The 23,768-nt window shown below is 39.0% G+C and overlaps 1 protein-coding gene across 1 annotated transcript; it reads right to left on the bottom strand.

The window, feature by feature from the left end:
- Positions 1-399: 399 nt before the first annotated feature.
- LOC125887620 (homeobox protein DBX1-B-like) lies at positions 400-6,674 on the bottom strand. Its single transcript, XM_049574586.1, has 4 exons — positions 6,233-6,674; positions 5,644-5,727; positions 1,706-1,908; positions 400-800 (listed from the first exon to the last, which is right to left on the bottom strand). Exons 1-4 carry the CDS (start codon positions 6,600-6,602, stop codon positions 516-518), a joined length of 942 nt encoding a protein of 313 aa, XP_049430543.1. The 5' UTR covers positions 6,603-6,674; the 3' UTR covers positions 400-515.
- Between the last annotated feature and the right edge of the window lie 17,094 nt (positions 6,675-23,768).

Below are 23,768 nucleotides of genomic sequence, written 5' to 3'. Positions count from 1 at the left end.
TGACTGGTAAACATATGAGCAGTCTATAATGTTCACTTGAAAATATAAAACATGTATATACTGTTCATAGCTAATGCTGACAGGACACTAGATGATGTGTAGTTGCAAATGACTAATTATTCTAATTTGAACACTCAACACCAAAACTGAATGATATTTGTCAAGGTTTATTTGAGAAAATATAAAGAATACAAATATGTATGGAAAAAAACAATTCTATATTTAAGAGTTTCAAACATTTTAATCTACAAATATCTAAAATAGCTCAGTATACTTTATTTACTGTATATAGATACACTGAACTACATATAAAAGTAATATTAACAACACTGTACAGATATATGGCACAGAGGGGCAAAAGCTATGTACAGAACAGATTCAAGCACTTGTGGTATTCACTTCCATTTCTTTGATAAATCCCTGTTTTGTCCTGTTGTTCTTCACAGCTGACAGCATCTCATTATAGGGGACTGTTGTGTAGAAAGAATCAGAGTGTAAGCAGATCTCTGAAGGTCTTAGGAAACTGTGATTTCTTCGCTGTCTGACTCTGAGAGCTCTGACTGTTTGCTAGACTCTGACCGAGAAAAGGGATTGTGATGATGATGGTGGTGAAGATGTGACTCGTTGATGGGTGCAGTCCTGTCGAGCCTGTGGCAGTGGGTGCTGCCTACGTCAGTGAGGTCAGGGTGGGGGTTGGTTTTGGTGGGGAGGGTCTGCTGGCGACAGCCACCTGTTGAGAGCAGCTCCCTCTCCTTGGAGTTCCTCCATTTCATCCTGCGGTTCTGAAACCAGATCTTCACCTACGCAGGACACAGAAAAAAAATAACGTTACCACCATGTGGTTGTATGTCTCAGCCAACGTCAAGTTGCATTGACAGTTTACATCCATGTTGATGAAAACATGGACGCTTCACACATGTCAATTCAGTATCTGACCAAGTGTCTCCCCTTCTGTTTCTGGGATAGGATGTTGAGAAATGGCCAGAAAAGTGTTTCTGCAGAACATTATGATGTCACAGTGACCTTTACCCATTTGGATATAAGATGGTTTCATTGCATCATTTTATCCTACCAGACATTTGCGTTAATTTTTGTCATAATTAACATATGAATTTTTGACTTATAGCCTAAAACTATGAGGCCACAGTGACCTTGACCGTTGACTTTCGACCATCAAATTCAAATCAGTTCATTTGTGAGTCCAACTGGATGTTTGTGCCAAATGTAAAGAAATTCCCTCAAGGTGTTCTCAAGATATCTTACTGACCGGAATAAGATGACCGCGGTCACTTCCTCAAGGTCTTCTTGAGATATTGCATTCACGAGAATAAGACGAATAGGGGGACAGTGACCTTGACCTTTTACCACCAAAATCCAATCAGTTCATTGTTGAGTCCAAGTGAAACTTTGTGCCAAATTCTTAAAAAATCATATTGCATTTACACGAATGGGACAGACAGACGGACAACCTGAGAACATAACACCTCTGGCCACAGCTACAACCAGTGCAGAGGCATTTACCTTGTTAACAGCTGGTTTGGGGTACAAACTGGACAGAAAGTTTCCCTACAAGCCCAGTTTGAAATGACCAATATGAGACCAATGGGGCATCAAATGCTTTGGTTCTTTCTCGTGACATGGTTGATATATACACTTACATATAGTTATTTTCTAAAATATAGATCAAATAGTCCTTGGTGTGTACCTGGGAGTCTTTAAGTCCCAGTTTACTGGCAAGTTTCTTCCTGTCTGGTTTGCTGATGTATTTCTGCTTCTGGAAGGTTCTTTCCAGGGCTTTCCTCTGGAGGTCTGAGAACACAGCTCGCCGTAGCATGCCCCTCCTGGGCTTCCCTCTGGGGGCCAGGGGCCATGAAAAGGTTCCGGGGACAGGAACCACAGAGGAGGAGGCTGGAGGGACAAAACACAAAAAAGAGTAAAAATGTTAAAAATGGAATAGCCAGCCACTTAATCTGATTTTCCCCATGGAAACGATTTGGACAATCATTTTTATCATGTACTGTGATGATGTCAAATGACTGAAATATGAAATATGAAAATATGTATTTTAGTAGGTTTATTACAAGATGTGTGCAGGTCTTGAAAAACTTCTTAAACTAGTTAAGGTCATAATCTAATAGCAAATCATTTAAAAGGGTTGCGTTAAACAGGTCAGATGTTAAATAACAAAACTTACATGTGTCTGGAGAAACAGACTCATTAATCAATATCAGTGACCCAGTGATTACTGTACATATCAAAGTGTAGACAATAATGGCTTTCAGAACTCCTTTATTTATTATTATAGCAGTAGTATTTCTAGTATTTATTTATTATTATATGATTTATGTTTATTCTTATTACAATATCAGTTAAATGGCACAACAACAATTAATCATATGTCACAGAAAGCTGCCGCTGCTGTGGCATCACTGATTGGAGATAGATGCCGCAGTAGTTCTCTGCTTGAATATGTGTTTGACTCTAGATTTTTTTTTTTTTTAATATTTTGCAGCCATTATGAAGCCAAAAATACATTGCAAATCCCAATCCATCCATGACTAAAATTTCATGTAAAGTCTAGATGAATGCCCCATATTGTCAAAATGACATAAAACCTTATTGCTCACCCCTTGTGAGCTCAACATAATTTTTTTGTGTGTGACACATTTATTTTGTGTCCGGTGTACTCAAAACGTTTATGTTACTGTACTGTACCAAAGTAAAAGTTTTAAGTGCAAGCTGTTTCCAAAAAGATTTTAAGTTAAGTGAACAAATTGAGTTTTACAGTGCATGATGTGATAATAATCATGAGCTAGTTTGTAATATCAATTTAGTCATGTTGTTACATGCTTTACATTCCCCTGCATTTATTTCTTACGCTGCAACAAATTATGTTTCTGACAATGTATGGTACATTTTGATAAACTAACAATTTTTTTTCCACAATTGCTCAGATAATCGTAATTTATTCTCTATTATATTTAATGTTGTCTAAATTGTGAGGTGAAGGAACTGAGCTTTTTGCTATTTCAGGCTTCTGTACATTTCTTGTGTGTCTTCAATCAGTCTAAAATGTTAGAAATGAAAGGAATCTATCCGTACGTCCATTTTTCTTTGTTTTACTTAATTATATTTTGCTCCTGTGTTATTTGCATCTCAGTTGATAGAAAGGCAGATTCTACATGGATGCAAGTTTGAATTCTACTTACGAGTTGAAGCTTTTCTATTGATTAAGCAGGAGTTCTTTTAAACTTTTTTTAATTATTATATTCTACATTCCTCAGCAGTCTCAGAAGAGTCATCCCTTCTTGTTTCCGTCATCGGCACACAAGCTCCCTGATGCTGCCCGTAATATACTTGTTCTGCCTGAAATCTGGTGTTTAAAAGCCCAATTTGTCCAGCAGTGGAAACAGAGCCTATGCTAATGAGACGGGCTCTCCAAAGCTCAGCTCACACTGCCTCTAATGAAGCATGAAGGGGGATTGTATAGGCTGCAAATGCATAGAGAAAGGTGATTGTGTTGTAATGAATTGAGTGGAAAAGGCCGTCGACAGGCCAGTATATTACAGGCCCATTAAAGACAGGTCAGTATAATGTAGAGCTGTTAGAGAGTCTTGACTCAAGCTTTAGGGGATACACACAGCTTAGGGCTGTTCACAGTGTTACACACCTGATTCTAAGTACTATTACAGATACTCTATCTATATATACAAATATATATATGTTGTATTTTTTGTAGATTAATCAATATGCTGGTCAATATTTGTACATATATAAATCAAAAGAAAGCCTGGTTAAAACTTGTGAATTTAACAAAAATGTGTGCAACAAAGCTGACTTAAATCAAATCTTTAAGGTGTGTGTGTATTTGTGTGTGTGTGTGTGTGTGTGTGTGTGTGTGTGTGTGTGTGTGTGTGTGTGTGTGTGTGTGGTTTTGGCTCCTATTGGTCACGGTGCTGGGAGCTTTGTGGGCAGGCAGAGGGGCTTGGTGGGAAAACGACGGCGCGTGAAGAGGCGCTGAGTTCCTGAGCTGGGAAGATACCCGCCTCACATTTAGACCATGACAAACGGCACTAATATATTTAGAGCGTGACAAACTGGACTAATTTGTAGATTAGGACAACTGGTGCTAATGTCAGCAGTCAGTGCGTCGCCTAAATGGTCCCTCAAATTGGCAGAGCTGATTCCAAGCTGTCCGGGGGTATTCCCATGCTAAAAGGCTGACAACAGCCGACCAAGGCCTCACCGAATGGGTTTTCACATGTGATTTCAGAAGCTGTAAAATCCCACAGTGTTGGACTGAACTTGTCAGTAGCCAGAACTTTATGTTTGGCCTGTTGAGTTTTAAAGTTTTTAAATTTCTCCCATAGAAGTCTGCTCTGTGTGGTGCTCTGTCTCCAACACACTGCAGTCACAGATGAACCTCCACCAAGAAAAGGGCTATTACACCAATCTTATTTTAATTAAAGTCTAGTATTAACCAGATATATCAGTGAATTCATGAATTAATCAATATCAGTTTAAAATGTTGCCTGAGTCATATAGTGGCAGTATGCTTTGTTAACCATTAGGCTTGTGATTTCTTAATCTTACTTAAGTAAAGGGTAAGTCATTAATTATATATTATTATATACATTATATAATTATACATTTTTATGCAGCCAAACAAGGGTTTAGATTTTGTTTCAATACTGGGGGGGACAAATATGAAATGGGAAGTTAAGGGGTCCTTCACCAGAAACTTTTGATTATCAAACACTTAACATTTTTGTGATTTTTTATGACCGATATATGTTGTAAATGTCTTTAATTCTGTCAGAAAAAAGTCCTCTTCTACTTCCATGTTTTTTATTGGTGACGATAAATGCATGTGTTAATCCTATACCTATCCCGCCAAATCAGTCACTCAACATCACACATTTACCTGTAAATAACTGTACCTGTATAATTCAGATCAGATCACACAATAATATTTAGTGGAAATGCAAAAAAAAAAAAAAAAAAAAAATTCTAAATTCTTTTGGATTTGAATTTTAGCCTATCAGCCACTCTTTTTTCATCTCTATGGCTGACAAGCGTTGGAGCCTAAACGATGGTTATTTACTCCTCACTGAGATTTTGGCGGAGGAAAATTAAATTCCACTGACTAACAAATTTGATATGATATACATATGAATCAACCCCCGGGTTCTGTTACTTTATGAAACAATAAAAATGTTTATATGTACCTAATAAAAAGGTTAAATCAAGTTTCTTTTTTTTGGCATATAATCCTATTTTCCATATTCACCAAGCTTGGCAGAGGAGATCAACTGCAGATCTTCTCTCGTGTTTTTTGGAGAGAAAACTAGAGATGCAACTGACCTGAAAACTCAGTTATTTTCTGTTATATTTCTGCTTTATATTTTAAACTTTATATATTGTGGATACAAACAAAATGCCAAGGTGAAAATCACATCCTGAGATCAGCGCCCCACTTACATTGAAACCTACATGTAAGTGCAATATGTGAAAAGATGTTTAGGTGATGATTTTCTCTCTCATCAAAATCACACTCAGCAATAAATAAACAGTGTCTTGGAGACTTGGTGTTCTGAGACTAAAGATGTACGTACTGTATATGACACTAATAAGTCTACTAACCTGTGAAACAGGAAGCTCTCAGGAAAGGATGAAGGCTTCCATCAAAGAAAGGCAAAGGGAAGGACTTGGTCTGGAGACTCTGGACTGAGGAGCGAGCAGAGAAATAATCGACACTGAACTTCACATCTGTGCTTTGTCAAAACAGCAGCATATTTAGTAACAGCTAGCCTATAACTGTGTCCATATGGAGACAGAATTAGTTGAAAAAATAATCATACATTTTTAAGTTATGTTTGCTGCACCAAAGCAGTAATGCAAGTTATTTATATGCTTGCTGGTTTACTGGGCCTACAGTTTTTATAGCCTAAAGGAGCCAGTATGATGACTATATCTGCTATATGTCCATACACTGTACAAGAGTGAGAGTAACATCAGTTTGCAGTGCTGGTGGCCTTGGAGGGAAAGGGTGCCTTGGAGTTAATATTGCATAGGCTAAGGTGAGGTTTAATAATATAATAATACTATTAATAACAATAATAATAATGCTTCATCTTTGCTATATTTTAGTATTTTTTACTAATAGCAGTAGGCCCCTTAATAAATATTATATGCTATCCATCATCATGCAGATCATTTTCCTCCTACTCACCGCTCCGTGTGGATGGTGCCAGTATCGCACTGACGCCGAACTTGAGGTATCCGGAGTCCGGGCAGGCAGTCTGCGGAGAGCCGGGGCTGCTGCGGTTCAGCTGGACGGGGCTCTGAAGCACAGAGCGCTCTGTGCCGGCTTCTAACGCCCGGGGAGGGCCGCCCGGGCCCGGGCTGATTGGGAGGATGTCCACGGGACTTCTGGAAGAGAAAGTCCGATGTATGAAGCTGACAGGCTGGCTTAATCGGAGCAGATCTTCTACCAAGAAGCCCGAGTGCAGTGAGCGGTTCAGGGGCGAGGAGAGAGCCGCGGGGGGACGCAGTAAGCCCGGGTATAGAGGAGGGGGCAGAGCGCTGCAGGGAAACATCATGGTTGTTCGACCTGGAAAAGTTTTCCAACTGTTTTTTTTTTTTCCACAGAGATGTTTTCAAGAAAAAATAAAGAGGAACCCAATGAACACACACTCACTCTGCGCTCTGTGCGTCTCTGCGCCCTCTTGGAGAGATTTTATACAAGGGAGTCACTCCTACACACACACACACACACACACACACACACACACGCACGCACGCACTTAAGCACTTGTACGTGTGCACGCGCACAAGTTCAATCCTCAACTCATGGCTGCCTGAATCTCGTTGAACACTAAGTTCAGGCCAAGGGGATTGGTCAACCGTCCTCTGATTCTTCTGTGATTGGACCTCAGTCAAAACAATTGTCCTCCTGGTTCTGTTTTATTTATCTGATTGTTTACGTGCAGCTCATACAGAAATGTCACCATATATTATATAATATTGAACATATTGTGACAAAAACATTATTAGAGGCATTTGAATAGTAGTAATAGCAGTGCAGTGTTGGTTCAGTGCAGACTGCCGACATGAAGCTGAATGTGTTCTTCTAAAATTAAGTCACTGGTCACAATCCAGTAATCATTCACATATAAATGCGGCATTTAGCCACCCGCAAAATGTTCCGACCAGACGGAGGAATGCATTTGTTTAATAATACATAATAGATAAATAAATAAGTAAATAAAATAAATTTTTTGAAAAAATGCATAACATGCAATGGTTTAGATCGTTTTGGAAATCTGTGTAAAATAATAATAATAATAATAATAATAATAATAATAATAACAATAATGATGATGATGATGATGATGATAATAGTTATATCAAAAATTATAATAATACTACTACTACTACTACTAATAATAATAATGATAATTGCCCCCTCCCAAACACAGACAAACACACACACACACACACACACACACACACACACACACACACACACACACACACACACACCTCATTAAATGTGACCTTGGCCTCGCGCTTCTTCTGATCCCGTTAAGCATGAAGCGACGCTCGGCCGCGCGCCCGCTGTCCGTTCTTTCATCCGTTTCTTGCTGTCTGTCAGAGCAGCATCAGTCCGCACGAAGAAGAGCTTTGAGGCCGTCCATTATGAGGGGAGCCTATCTTGTTGGACGTGATGATGAATTTAATGACAGGATTTGGGCTTAGATTGTCTGTACAGGCCTTCTGATGATGACGATAATTAGCTCATATTTAAGCCACCTATAACTCAAGTTGCCTAGAAATTAAAAATGAATAAATAAACGAAATAATTTAAGGTTTAGAAGCACTTCGTTTTAAGTCAGATTTCCAAAGTTAATCACAGCGCTTATTTTTCAATACCTTATGTTGGCATTGCATCATCATCATCATCATCATCCCTCATAAATTACCTGTCATTCAGTCAACATGTCGGGGAGACAGGTGGCCTTTCCGCTTAAAGCGATTGAAAGAGAGACTTAAAGTCAGCTTTGTTCTGATCGCCTTTGATCATGGTGATGGTGTGAATGTCCCCTGTTGACTTGAATGAGTGTAAAATGAGTCAAAGTTCAGAAACACAGAACACCTACTGCCCCTCAGCCAGTGGTGCCCCCAGAAATCTTTCACAGGGGTGGCCAGATGGGGCCACTAAAATCCTGGGGTGGCACATGAAAACCAAACGCCATGACTAAATTTAAGGAATTCTATTCTGCTGCTGATCTATATAGGCTAGTTAAAAACTGTGTCATTATGGTGAGTTAAAGAATCACATATTGATACAGGTCTATTTTGGCTTCTTATTTTACAGTTAATATTAGGCCTACTAATTATCTTATGTGCATAAACATTTCATAGACAGTTAAAATTCTGAGTTCTACAACAATCCTGTTTTGATGTCTCATGTATCTTTATACAGTCTACTGAATAGGCTGATAGTCCTTTCCGTTAAAGAGACAAATATACAGCTTTAATTTGAAGGAGTTGAAGGAGTACATTGATAGTAAGGAACAATTTTTTTACTGGGAACAAGCCCACTCAAGTTTAGGGAGACTCATGGATACCTATAAAACCCAGTTTCATTCAGATATTTTGAGCTGAGCATTCAAGGGACCCCTATGAAAATCGCCATGCATATTTTTTCCCGCATCAAAATTTAGCCAAAATTTGGAGTGTTATTAAGCAGAAAATAACTAATTCTAAGTCTAATATCAGTAAAATATTGTAAGTATTTATTACTGAATACAGACCGTGGCGCTGACCTAATATTAGTCTATCTTTACTGTAGAAAGTTACACTGTGGCAGGTTCAGACTACAGGACACATTTATCTGTTCCGATAGACACTAATTCATGAAGCAATTGTGGAGTCATAAAATCGTGTCATGATTTGGCCGACAGACATGAAAGATCTCATGTTGGTCCATGACCAATCATTGCTCATTCATATGTGTGATGTCATCAGATTATTCTTTTCCTATATTTATTATTAATACTATTATTTTAGTCACTGTAGCTGTTAATGTGCCAGCTGAACTGTTTTGTAATAACATAAAAAGGTGCCACCAGATGGAAGGAGCTACATCTGAAGTACCGCATACAAACTCACTGAAGTCACTGAATTCCCCACAATAAGTTCCTGCAAATGTTTCACAATAAAAGCCTTTTTAGATAAAGATAAGATACCCTCAATCAAAATTATAAGGGGCTTTTAATTTTTAACAAATACGGGAAGTGTTGAGTTTGAAATGACGGCATGATGCATCAACTTTAACAGGAAGCGGATTTAAGGGGAAAATAGAAAAATAAAGATGAAATGAGAAATATAAACATCTGTTTCTAATGTAATCTGTTTCAAATGAAGCTGGTACCCTCTGCACTTGTAAGTAAAAGCCAAGATACTATTATTGATTTTATTCCTTTACATCCTTCTGCTAGCTTGATGCTAATGGAAGTACTCACCAGGCTGCTAAAGTGCCTCTGCTGTTTCATGCCATCATTTTTCTTTTGTTACTCTGTCATGGCAGCATCCCTAGAGGAAATGTCAAAAAGACTGGGGTGTTGCTGCAACAGATCACTCTGTGCTCCTATTGGTCAAAGTGACAGCTGTGACGGGAGAAGTCATGGAAGACAAAAAGAAAATCAAACATGCTAGACTTTATATCGGGATGTCATGAAGCATCCCAGACGTGGTGTCTACTGTGATGCACTACATAAAATAAAATGATGGATTATTGCAAATGACACTCAATGTTGTTCACGATCTGAGCCAACATGTTACGACGCCAATTCTGAGTACAATCTGACTGATATTGTGTAGTCCAAACCTGGCATCAGTTACTTTGATTTGCTTTGATCTTTTCAGACTAACAATAATTCCTGTCATTTTACAAATATGTCAGCAACCAACCTTTCTGTCCTTTTTTCAAATCTTTTTAACATTACCACAATGAGGAGGACAACCCGACTGATGTTGGTGATGTGACATTAGGCTAATTCCTATTGATGTAGCTTTATGTTAGCTATCTAGTTAGCACGTGTTATGCTAACATCAGCAAACTTAAGATAGGACTATAAATAATGTCATGTGTCCATGAACATTGCAACAGTCCCCCGGCACATCTTTTGACCATCTGGACAATGTGGTTTTCTTTTCAACATGTAGATGAGCCTTGTACATAGCATATTGAAGTATAAAAGTATAACAGCAAAGGGGTATGTTGATAAAGGTTCTGCCATGTTCCGAGCTTGTTCAACAGTTATTGGAGCCCAGAGCAAAAAGGGGTGGGACTTTGGAAAGGCTAAGAGGCCGTTAACATGTACACGGTGATTTTGATAAACGGAGACATCTTCCTTCGTTTGTGCCCTTCGTTTACATGCAAACGGAGATTTCTCCTCTGAAAACGAGTCTTTCTAAAAACTCCGGCCAGAGTGGAGATTTTGGAAAACTCCGGTTGCGCGTTTGCATGTAAACTGAGATAAACGGAGATAAACGGAGTTATAGGCAGTCGACGTCACAGTATGCGCCGGAACTTGCGCCTGTGTCAAAAGTGCGACCTATGTTGCTATGGTGACAATGGATACATGGAAGGTTTGAGCTTCTCGTTACACTGCCACCTACAGGTTTGGCATGCTCTTGTGTATATATACACGGGTAAGTGTAAACGAAGATCTTTTTGAAAAGGGAGACAGTGAAATGTCCGTTTATGAAAATAGCTGGCAACATGTAAACAGCCTCTAATTGTATCAGGGTGGCAATGGCCCCCCCTGCCCTCTTTCTTGGAGGTGCCACTGCCCCTGAACATCTCATGGCCAGAAGAAGTCGTTCAATCATCATTAAAAATCATGATAGTAGGCTAGTTGCTCAAACAGGCAAATGTTTTTGACTTCAGGCTCTGTTTGCTGCAGGCAACACTTAAATGTGTCATAACAGGTTACTTTATACTGCTGTTTATATGTTACATGTCCCCAAATGATCTTAATAAAGTACACAGTGGTTTTAAGCCACCACATGAACTCAGCAACTGGAAAATTGAAATTCAATGCAATGCCCTTAATTTAGGCTTCCTGTGAAATCTGAGAATGTATAAAGTATGGAGTCATACCCCATTTTGTTGCATCCTGTTCAAATATATGGCATTAATGGTTGTTATGGATTAAGTTTGCTGTTACGGCAAACAATTCTACTATTAATATAAACAGGTTGTCACTGTGGTGGTGTTCTGACAACAGAGACAGTTGTAAACAGTGGTGGATGAACTTCAGAAAGATAGAGGTGAGAGAGGAACAAAGAAGCTTTTAAAGAAGATTTGGTCTGGGACTTTAGGGACGCGAGCTGAGGGTGCGCGATAAGACCTGTGACTAATGGCATTTGAGCACGTGCTGCTCTCCCCCTCTATGTTCATCTTCCAGCCTATATTTCTCTCAAACAAGCATCATTTCTCACATTCTCTTTCAAGTGTCACTAACTCAGCAGCAATCTGCTACACGTCCATTGACACTGGAACATTTTCTGACCAAATTACTATTATCTGTATTCCTAATGCTGTCAAATTAACAACCTGGAGCTAATATGAGAAGGTCATTAGTGCCCAACCCCCAATTAACTGATAAAAATATAATAATGAATATAATAATGCGTCCACTTATGGTTAATATTAATGCTTCACGCACATTGTGTGAGGACGTTTGTGCCAAATTTGAAGAAATCCCCTCAAGGCGTTCTGTAGGTATGACGTTCATGAGGGTGAGACAAATGAGGTCACAGTGACCTTTGACCACCAAAATCTACTCAGTTCATTGTTGAGTCCAAGTGGATGTTTGTGCCAAAGTTGAAAAATTCTCTAAAGGCATTCTTGAAATATTCAGGAGAATGGAATGGATGGACAGGTGGACAACCCGACACCATAACGCCTCTGACGTAAAAATAATTGCTATGCTATGACAGGTAATCAAGCACTGCCAGTCAAAATAATCATTAGCAAATGTAATAATCGTAATAAACTTAAAAAATTGCCATTATTATTATTATTATTATTATTATTATCATTATAATTATTGGTTCTAGTATTATGGTATACTGCAGTTCTGCATGTGGTTTGTCCAGGTGTTGTTGCTGTACCCCAGCAAAGGCTGTTGCTTGACTGTTGTTGTAAATACAATAAATGTCAAACACTTTGTCTATATTTTGTTACTTTAAAATGTATTAAAAAACGGAAAACCAAAACATAATATGAGTGTTACGTGGGCTATATCATTGTCGATTGTTATAGTTTATGCAAAATGTTTGTATGTCATAAAATTTTGATAATAAAAAAGTAATTGTGTGATACGTCATTAAAAATGTCATAATTTGTGCACTTTTCCTGTGCGGCCCTCAATCATATGCTGGCTCACTGAAATGGCACTCAGTCATCAAAACATTGACAACCACCACTTTAAGGTCAGTTTAGCTGTTAAGTTACACACCCCCCATACCACCCCACCCCCTGGAGGGTTGGGTCTTCCCCAGTGTTCAATAGGTGCTATGACCTTGTGTTTGTGGGCCTACGATGATACCAAATAAACACACAAACATACAGAAAAAAACAATGCAGTTACATAGCAAATCTATGCCTTTATTTCCTATGGCCTCTGCAGCACCTGCAAACTGTTTACATTACCATACATGGCAAAGAGGTTCACATTTTAGCTTCCATATTTTAACCATTTGCCACAAGAGACATTAGAATAACCCATAAATGTAGGCAATAGGATATTAATTACTTCAGATGATTATATGAAAGGCTACCCTAATAATTTACCTTAGAAGGATCAGTATCTTCTTTAAAGGGTAATTTTCCCCAAATTACAAAAAAAAAAAAAAAAAAAGGTATTTTTCCAGCTTTGAAAATATTGTGCTCCCAACCTGATACAACAGAATTAAACGGAGCTCACTGCACTGAATAAAATTACATTTAAAGAAATCAACTGCAGCTTATCTGTAAACAATTTCCATTGGAACGTCTCTTGAAAAAGCACTCTGTATGAAAGCTGGGGGCAGGGTGCTCTGTATTTCAGAAAGCAGAGGTGTTGCTGTGGAATTTTTAATGTATTTTCAATGCTTAAACAATATCTAGCAAACAAACCATTTTAATGTCCCTAGAAAATTGGCTCAGCCCCTTTAAAGTACAGTACAACTGGCAATTGGCAGACTTTACTCATATAATTTGTCCATTTGGGTTTGGGTTTCCTTGATGGTCACAGGCATCAATAGCAGGCCTTTAACCACAAGGCCTAATGTCACGTTGAATAGTCGTATTTTTCACTAAATTTAGGTCAGTGTAACTGAGCAACTGCTTTTTTCTATATGCAATCTATATGCATATAAATTCATCTCATTTATTATACTCTGGTAAACTACTCAATTTGAAGGCATCATGATGAAATGATCCACTCTTCAACAAAAGGAAGCAATCATTAAATGTGCAGCAGATTTTTGAGTGGCAGTCCTGCTGGGAAATACGACACCTTAACCAACACCAGAGAGAAAGAGAGGGATAGAAATAGTTGCGTTCAAAGCATTTTATTCCTTCAGAAAATCCCTCTATTGTATTGAAGTGGAGCAGATGGTTCCCTGGGAGGGAATATGGGCATCAGCAGAACTAATTTCTGCTCCTGGTCCGACAGACAGACCGGCCTGCTGCTCGATTCTTAACCAGCACAACAGCTGTTGGTGAATTAAACACCAGTTAAGACTCATTTTTAAAGCTATTAGCCTCTTGAAGTCTTACAACATGAACCCTCCCCACCTTAACCGGCTGAATTGATTACACATGCAAAAAGGGGAAAACAACTAAGGCTGTGTGAGTGCTAACTAGTTAAGCTCTAAGCCTCCAAGTCTTAACGAACATGTATCAAACAAAGCTGACAAAATGCTGACACGTTTGAACTTAAAACACTTTTAAATGAAGACACGAGAGAGATGAATATTTAAGGTCTTGTCAGAGTGATGGTAATAATTCTCTTACGAGAAGCTTTATCAAATTATGTCCCCCTGTCCTCCGTATAGGCAACAGAGACACTGCCAGTATTTCCTATTAAGATAAAAATACACTAAATATAATTATTGCCATAAGACTGAAGTAATTATATTGAAAACCTTCAAGTGTAACAATATATTTAATATTGATAACACTATGGTAAAGTTTGGATTTCCTGTTATCATGCTATACAAGAAATAGTCAGCCACATTTTAAGGTCAACAAAGATGGAGTAGGTTAAAATAAGGATTTTTAGAGTTGAGCTAGGACATTGTTATATTTTTTTCAGGTGCAAAGGGTAATAATATTTCTATATGATATAAACTAAAAGTGTATTTTTATTTGTCATATTCCATTAACAATTAGCTAAATGCTATTGGGTTTTTTTGTATTTAAGTCTAAATAAAACTATAATTCACTAAATCTATTTTACATTATCTTTCCAAAACTTACTAAATATAATTAAAGGGATGCATGCATGCAGATTTTCTCTTTGGCCACCCTACTCTTCCTCTGATTGGCTAGCACTCGTTGCCTTCATTGGTTGAGTTGGTTAGGTTTAGGCATGAGGACTGAGTTTGGTTGACTTTATGAGTGCGCATATTGATGCTTAACTAACAACACTAATAAATATATCAGCGCGGCTTCACTAAGCAGAGTGCTTGTACATTGTATGTTGTGCTGAACACCATGGCAACAGTAAACACATACTTTTATACAGTCCACAGAGCGCAATTGGATGTTAATTGCTTAATTGTATCATGCATTAAAGTGGTGTGGAAGCATCTGCATTCATTTTTTTCTCCACTCATATATTCAGGTTTTACCTTTTAGTTGTCACCTGTTTACACAGTGGCATACAAAAGGTTGGGCACCCGCAGTCAAAATTTCATTTACTGTCAAAATTAAGTGAGTAGAAAAAAAAACTGACCTCCAAAAGGCATTTAGTTTAAGATGTTTATTTTAACACTTTAAGCAAAATTAGTGTATTATTTTTGTTTTGTACACTTTTAGAGTGAAAAAAGGAAAGGAGCACAATGCAAAAGACATTTGAGCTCTCAGACAACTTTTACCAGGGTCTCAGACCTTAATTAGCTTGTTAGGGCTATGACTTGTTCACAATCATTGTTAGGAAAGGCCATGTGATGCAAATTTCAAAGCTTTATAAGTACTCCTGAAACCTTGTCACAACAATCAGCAGCTATGGGCTCCTCTAAACATACAGGTAGCCGTTTCCTCAGTTTATAGTGTAATTAAGAAATGTCAGTTAACAGGAACTGTGGAGGTCAAGTTGAGGTCTGGCAATCAAGAAAACTTTCAGAGAGAGCTGCATGTAGGATTGTTACAAAGGCAAATCAAACACCTGTTTGACTGCAAAAGACCTGCAGGAAGATTTATCAGACTCTGGAGTGGTGGTGCACTGTTCTACTGTGCAGTGACACCTGTACAAATACGACCTTCATGGAAGAGTCATCAGAAGAAAACCTTTCCTGTGTCCTCTCCACAAAATTCAGCATCAGAAGTTTGCAAAGGAACATCTAAACAAGCCTGATGCTTTTTGAAAACAAGTCCTGTGATTGACTGATGAAGTTAAAATAGAACTTTTTGGATACAATGAGCAAAGGTATGTTTGGAGAAAAAAGGGTGCAGAATTTCATAAAAAGAACACCTGTCTCACTGTTAAACTAGTTGGCTCCAAAAAGTGTTTAAAAGTTGTGATACTTGCCAAGGGGGCCGCTACCAAGCACTAATCATGCAGGGTGCCCAAACCTTTGCTTCAGGCCCTTTCCCTTTTTCATTATTTCAAAACTGTAGAAGATTGAAATTACATCGTAATCTTGCTTAAAATATTAAAGAAATGTTCATCTTTAACTTTTTGCCTTTTGGAAATCAGGTCATCTTTTACTTGCTTAGCTATTCACAGTAAACAAAAATTTGACCAGGGGTGCCCAAACCTTTGCATGCCACTGTATATGTCTGCCTTTGTGAAGCACTTTGGTGCAAAACCTGTTTCTTTTTAAATTGCTTTATAAATGAAATAAACTTGACGCTAGTCCCAGTGGCCATGTACCTTTTGGATACTCATTTTTTCTTTCTCAGAAAGTCAGACTCAGACTTTTTCATAAAATGTGTATAAATAAATATGCACTCTCTCAAGCTCAGCACTTTACAGAGAGAAACCAAAAAGATTAAACATGCAGCCTATGTTGGCAACTTGCTCATCAGTATGAAAAGCAAATATCCGAAAGGTATACAGACTAGACTCGAAAAACACAAATAAGAACATAACAGCAACGTTAACTTTGTTTTTCATGAAAACAGATTATGGTGTCTACCTTTTTCCCTTACTCAACACTCGTTGTCTGTTTTTAGTACCTTAATGGGAGCAAGGAGGAATTGCAACAACATTTGCAGAGTTGCCACAGTTTACAAATCAAAAGTGTCACGTTTGCAATGGACCAGAGGGAGGTAGCGTAGAGTGATACAAGCTTATATTGAAAAGATGATCTGTCACCGTAAAAATACTGTATTCTGTTTCAAAACATAGCTCAGTAAATCAATAGCCAATAATATCTTCTCTCTCCACTCTCTCTCACTCCTCTTTGAGCCTGCTCCCTCACTCTCTCTGTCTCTCTCTGTGTCCCTCGGCCGGAGCATCTGTTTCCAGGCAGTGTGGAACAGAGTGGATTAGTGGGGCCTTCGGTGTCGAAGTGCGGCGACAAGCATTAAAGCCATATTAACTTTCCATTAAACATCACCTCGCTCTGTCGAGGGAGAGAAAGACACAAGCCCTGGGATAAAGCTCCTCAGAGAGAGAGAGAAAGAGACAGTGTGTGTGTGTGTGTGTGTGTGTGTGTGTGTGTGTGTGTGTCACCCTCAATGCACCTGTTCTCTCACTGTATTATATTTTGCATTGGAAAAGACAATGCGGAACAATACTTACTGAAAGAAATTTACATTTGGACTCACTGTAGTTTTGTTCTGTTGTCAGTGTCGTTGACATCATCAAACAGAAGCACTGGCAAACACAACTTTCATGACAATCTTTATTATATTTTTCAGCAATTATATCATGTCATTGTTTCCAAATATTATGATAAACACATTTAACAACATGAAACAAAAGAATGTCTTGATTCCCCCAAAACTATTGTCAGAACAATACAATAGTACCTTTGTTTACATACTATTAAATTTATGAAGTAAGTTTTTCGGTGTGTCACACGACATATGTCCACCACTCCTCCGTCCCTCCCTACATGGACTGTCTCTCTTCTTATACTATATCATTGTTACAGATGGGTACCAAATACCAAAGGCCACTGCCCAAGCTGCTGTATTTGACATTCTGTGGATGAGAGCATGTTGTGATGGAATAAGGTTTTGTTGGCTACTGGTTTAAAAATGTACTATATGGTAAACTTTCTGAAAGTGAATTTCATGTTTGGCTGCTCTAAAAGTTATTTTCGTTATGTTGACAATAAAACGACGATGAAGTTCCTTAGTCACATTGGGTCTAGGGTTGGTCTGTCAGACAGTCCACCTTTTTGGTCTAAACAGAAATATCTAAACAACTATTAAATGGATTGCCATGACATTTTGTACAGACAGTCACAGTACATTTACATGCACAGTCAGTGGAGCTACAGTTAAAGCTCGACCAGGCCATTTATGTTTATGTTTATTTTATTTAAGAAGGGACAGTGCACATTAATTAACATGACCACTTAACAGAAACACTACTACTACTACTGTTCTTGTCCCAGTATACAAGCACGGGAGAAGAATACATTTTTTGACTCAAGTATGTCCGACTCCACCATGATAGCTTGTGATATGCCCCCTTTCAGCTTGTCAGTACTGAACCTTTTTTCAGTTGACCTGTTACGCCACAGACCAAACAATCGACAAACAAGTTAGCTACGGTTAGCTAGCAGCAAACTGTTACCATGGTGGACAACTTTACAGCTCTGAACATTTTTTACATGCTGTACGCTTTACTTTTACTTTTTCTTCTCTTCTTCTGTTATGCATTTAATGCTATTCGACTTGCGGGTCAAAGCTTGGGGTGCAAACTGTGGAGCATGCGCCGAGTGCCTGGGCCAGTCTGTGTCCAATTGACTGGAGATGTGCAGGAGTAATTAGTGTTAGTATGTTTGTGCGACTTTGAGAAATTTGATTTGGTATGATTTCAGTTAGACTAACATGTTTACATGTTTTTAAACATCTGGTCTTAGTTGAACTAACAATAAATCGATTTTCTGTAATGTCATGTAAATGCATTTACTGTCCCCTTTGGTGATCTCGTATTTTTGTCTAGCGCCACCAGCAGGTCATATACATTTGTGGCTTGGAGTAAAATGTCTCGCAAAATGTTGCATGAATTGCCTTGACATGTGTTACACATGCCCCCTCACGATAAATAATAAATAACTTTGGTGACCCCCTGCCTCTTTATCTAGTGCCACCAATACTTTGGTTTATGACCAAATGCCTCTAATATTAATGACATTTTAGCATTAGTATTTCACAATATTGCCAATTAACAAATGCTTAACTAAAATAGTGAACATAGTATGAACAATATACCCAGCCAATTGGCCAGAAGAAAATGTTGGACATTACATTTGTATGTTTGATGCATATAATATTAGCATTTCTAAAGTGACGTTGCAAACCTCTGGGAACAGCTGACATAGTAGGTTGAAGCTAAATTTAGCTAATGTTTCCTGATAGTGAAACAAGTTGTGACAAGGGGTTGTGATGCTCAAAAAAAATTGCCACTTACTGAATGTGAAATTAAAGTTGTGAGTTCTGAGCAAAAGTTTATGAACATTATAATTTAACAAATCAAACCATATGACAACAACAGGGCCTTGAATTCATTTCAGTATATATGTATATATATATATATATATATATATATATATATATATATATATATATATTTTTTTTTTTTTTTTTTTTTTCCATTCCCAGTTTGTAAAGAGATTACCCGAATTTCAGAACTGAATGTCTGGATGCTTAAATGAACATCTCACTATAAAATACTCACTTGCCAGTGACCAGCCCCATGAATTTTCATCAAGCAGTGTGAGAGTGTGAGAACGTCCTCGGCATATTGAATACACACAATAAAAGTAAAACTTGACCGAAGCAATAAGCCCGTGTTGCTGACAAATATGAGAAATTGCTCGCCTCAGTGTCCCCATCATAGCCTTGGGACACTTGTGACATAGAGCACGCTCACTGAATGCTCATTAGTTGTAGATTGGTCATGGGAGCTCAGAGCAACACATCGCTGTGCTAACAATCTTTCCCATTATAAGAGCTTCCATTCTTCTATTCACGGCCCATTCTGCTCTAATCTTATTGGAGTCTCATAACGTTCTGCAGCCCTTCAGCGGGAGGCTTAAAGCACCTGGCAGGTTGTTTAGAGGGGAGCTTGTAAATGCCTGTGGTTAAAATGGGCTCTGGGGCCCAAACACAAGCCAAGCACTGCCGGGGAAGAGGGGAGGGGGACCGATTTGGTTGTCAAGTCCAGTTTACATTTTGGTTTTGTCAGTGGAGTGGGGAAAGAGAAAGTGACCCAGTGCTCACACCAACCTGTTGCTTCAGTTTATGTACTTTGTTTTTTCTAGTGCTTTTCAGATGGTGCTCTGGACTGAACATCGTCTCAGAATAAGAGGAAATCTTGGTACATCGTATGGACCACGGCACACCACCAAATGACTAAGTATGCTTCAAAAACAGTCATACAAAATATGCTGTAAATTTGTTTTTACAAAAAAAGTTAACAGCAGCAAAGAACACATTTTTTTTAATAACAATGTATCACATGATAATGTTAAAATGATGTGACAACATGAGAGCGGTTGTTTGTACAGAACCTACAGAGAATGATCGCCAGGGCTTAACAGAGCTTTGAAGTGAGTTTGAGCTCATTGCTTAGCTGTCCAGTCTACAACTTTACAGTTTTAGTTCACCCATAGTGTTGTTTTCAGCCAGAGCTGGTAGCTATTTTCTGCAACCTGGCCTCACTCCCAACTTATCCAATACCTACGCTTGGCAAGGGGCCCTCAGCATCTGATACAAACACACCAAAGCACCCATAGTGACAGTATGAGATGCACTGGGTGGTGGCATTTTTAGCAACGGCTGTATATTGCATCAAATGAAATCTGGACTTCTTCCGGGAGACTGCTGCTAATGACATGTGTGAAACCAAAAGTCAATCAAGTAATTTTAATAACAATGTAGTGTTGTAGTATGTATAGCACACTACACTAGTGACGTATGTTGGATGATGTATGTGACATGAAGTTCCCTTAAGCCCAGTTTCCACCAAAAACTTTTGGTATAGTTCCTTTGGAACCTAAATTAACCCTTCAGCCACAGTCAGGCTGCAGTGAGAGTCTCTCTCCATGGGATATTTTAAAATAGCGGGTTTCTGCAGTCAGTTCTTCCCAGGCAAGCGCAGGGGTTTAGTGTTGCTGTAGTCCACAGGAACAACACTCCGCAACACTTTTTTTTTCTCAAGTGAGGATTAGAATATATGCAGCTCCGGATCCACTCATCACTAAAAGTGTATGTCATCCAAGAGAGACAATAAACTAACTCATGGAATGGTCAAAGTTGTGATTTTGAAGTTTAAGGTATTCATGTCAACTCATGCATTGAGTAACATTACAAGTAAATGTCCACTTTAAAAGTTGCCGGCAGTGAATTGAATTATTTTTTTCGCAGACTGCAGCTGCTGTGAGAGGCAGCAAAACATCATTTCTGTTTCATTTACAGTTACAGTTTACTGGTATAAACAAAGGTTACATAAGTCTCAAAACCAGCTGAAACTCAGCCCTGAGCAAGAGTGACCATCTTGAAAATTGGAATTGCTGGAATTGCTTAAATGAGATAACCCATACCAACCTTGGCTCAACTCTTGCAATACCTGACAGCAAGCATGATAAATCCCTTGAGTTTTTGGTTTTTCTTCTCATCTGTAGGAGTATCATGACTTCAACTTTTAGAAAATGTAAACTGTTTAAATCACACAGATATCCTGCATTATAGATTTGTTTTGAACTTACTAACCATATCTACATTAATTGATCAAGGCTCCCAGTCTGTCTGTGAGGTTGCCTGTTTCACCACAGGCAGACTCCCCTCACTCACTCCAGTCGGCAGGGAAATAAATCAGTGAATCACTACATAGAAGCACTGTTCATTTCTTCCCATGTAGCTGAAAGAAAAACTTTTTTGGTTCAATAAATTTTTCTCCTGTCAGCCTGGCGAGGGCAGATTAGCACTTGTCCACTCAGCTCCCCAGGAGCTGTTGCTGACAGATACTGATTTGGAGTCAGTGAGTACTGGATGGCAGGACACTCAACACGTCACACTTTGTCTTGCCTCCAATGGGAATTCCCAATCAGACCTTCGACTTTAGATTTAGAACTCAAATACATTTTTCACATGTGGCCCTAGTCCTCTAGCCTGCCGTACACGGAGTCTACATTTCCTCTATTCCTGAGGGGTGGTATTCACGGCTGTCACTCAAAGTGCCACTTCATGCAATTGGAAAGACGGAAAACCAGAGTAAACAAAACGTGTGACGTGGGCTAGCACAACGCCATTGTAAAGAGACCAGCGAGCAAGTGCAGCATGCAGTGGAGATGAGCTGTGATGAAATCTGGGAAAGAGTGTTGCCGTCTTTGCGGATTTCCTCCTCACTGTGGACTCCGAGTTGCATGGCTGTGATTCCCAGTTTAGTTGCTTCCCTGACCTGCTCCTCCATGAGAGCAACTAGTGGAGAAAGAACAATAGCCACTGGGTTTTCACTGAGTCCCATCTTTTTCCCGATTAACAGGCCAGTTGGTAAAATAAACTTTTACCAAACCCCATAGGAAGGACGGCAAACACATCCTTTTTTTCAATAAAAGCTTTCAGTGCGGTTTCAAAGCTTGTTCTGCTTTTAAAGAAAATGTACATTCCAGTTCGTTCAACACATTTACCATTGCAGTTTCAAAATCAGTAGCCATGTTGGTTGTTTACGAAATGCATTCACTCCGCTCCTTGTCCCTCCTATTCTGATGACATACCCACCACAAAGTAATAAACGGTTGTGATTGGCCCGGTAAGCTTTAACCAATGCCAGAATGCACCTTTATGATTGCATGGCCAGACTGATCTGCGGAGCGAAATAGAATATGAGCTTGCGAGATTAGGATGGTTTCACCAGGCTACCAGTCCTCTTCCTTAGCATACTAAATAATCCAATCATGGTTTAACTTTGTTTCACTCTGCTGGCTGCTGACAGAATCAATGGGAGACTGCACTGAGTCATGGAAGCCAGTTGAACAGAGGCTAGCTCAGAGATTGAAACAGGACTTTGGCTCTCTAGAAAGACTAGTTGGATTTCTGGGGGTCCATATAAGAGTCACTAGGACAATAAGGAATAGTCTGATCTCTGGGTCTGAATGTAGTAATAGTTATTCTGGTTAAAATACAGAAAATGATGACTACAATCCTACTGTTCCATCTCATCACCATTACATTCAGCAGAAATTGCTCTATATTGCAATACAAGATCATCATATCATCCCCTAACAGCCTAAACCTGATTTAATTGGGGTTGTCCCCATGTACTGACTCAGCAGAAACTTCATTCACTCACAGAAACATTAGCCAGAGTTTCTTTACACATAGACTTCCTGTCTTAGTGGTGTGTGTGTATTTTTATATCAATAGCTATTCATTTCCACTGCTAGCTTGAGGCCTTTGGTTAGTTCAGAGGGGATTTTGTTTTAGCCCGCGGGTATTTAGAGAGCCTGGGGAAGCACCTTGTCCAAAGGCCTGTATTAAAGCAGGCTGATGAGTTGAGCGTAGGGTTGAGGGCAGAGACTCAGAGCTAGCGGAGGTGAAGAGACCAAGGTTAGCGCTGGGCTTAAAGATGAATACGGCCAGTCTTATTTCTGAGGCGGGCTGAATACAAGGACGCCAGCGCAGCACTGCATGGCTAGCAGGTATTGAGGCGGGCCACGCCACATAATTGGATTGAACGCCAGCCACGGTATTTATGTCACTTCTCGTCTTGTCAATCCCATAACAGGCATGGCAACGGCGTGGGGATCTCCCATGGTGACGGGACTTTGCCTTATTCAGATAGAATGGAGAGAAAAGAGCCAAGCCTCATTTAATTCACGTTTAATTCTCACTCAAACCGTTTTAAGGGCTGATGTTATTTGCATAACTGGGAAAAAGGGACTCTGCCTTTTCAGTGTCCCTGTGTGTGTGTGTGTGTGTGTGTGTGTGTGTGTGTGTGTGTGTGAGTGAGAGAGAGAAAGGGAGAACAGGAACAGTGTTGTAATTGAAAGTGTATTGTAGGCTTATATATGCATATGCTGAGGGACAAGCGTTCTCACACGGATCAGCAGACAGAGAGATTCTGTTGCAGTACACTCATGCGTACCACTGTTTATCTACACATTCAAATCATTTATGTGATGGCATTTCTATGCAGCGTGACACCATTACATTTCCCCATTGTAAGAGCTCCACACTAAACAAATACGAAACTATTTTGCCACAGAAACGCTTCTCATAATTAATATGATATTAAATGAAAATAATCTGTTTAGCATTTGCCAATTTAGCAACAGATTTGTACGTTCAAATCACAAGT

This window comes from Epinephelus fuscoguttatus, linkage group LG4 (genome assembly GCF_011397635.1).
Source record: "Epinephelus fuscoguttatus linkage group LG4, E.fuscoguttatus.final_Chr_v1".
Classification (NCBI taxonomy): Eukaryota; Metazoa; Chordata; class Actinopteri; order Perciformes; family Serranidae; genus Epinephelus; species Epinephelus fuscoguttatus.
This window is presented reverse-complemented; position numbering and strand designations above follow the sequence as displayed.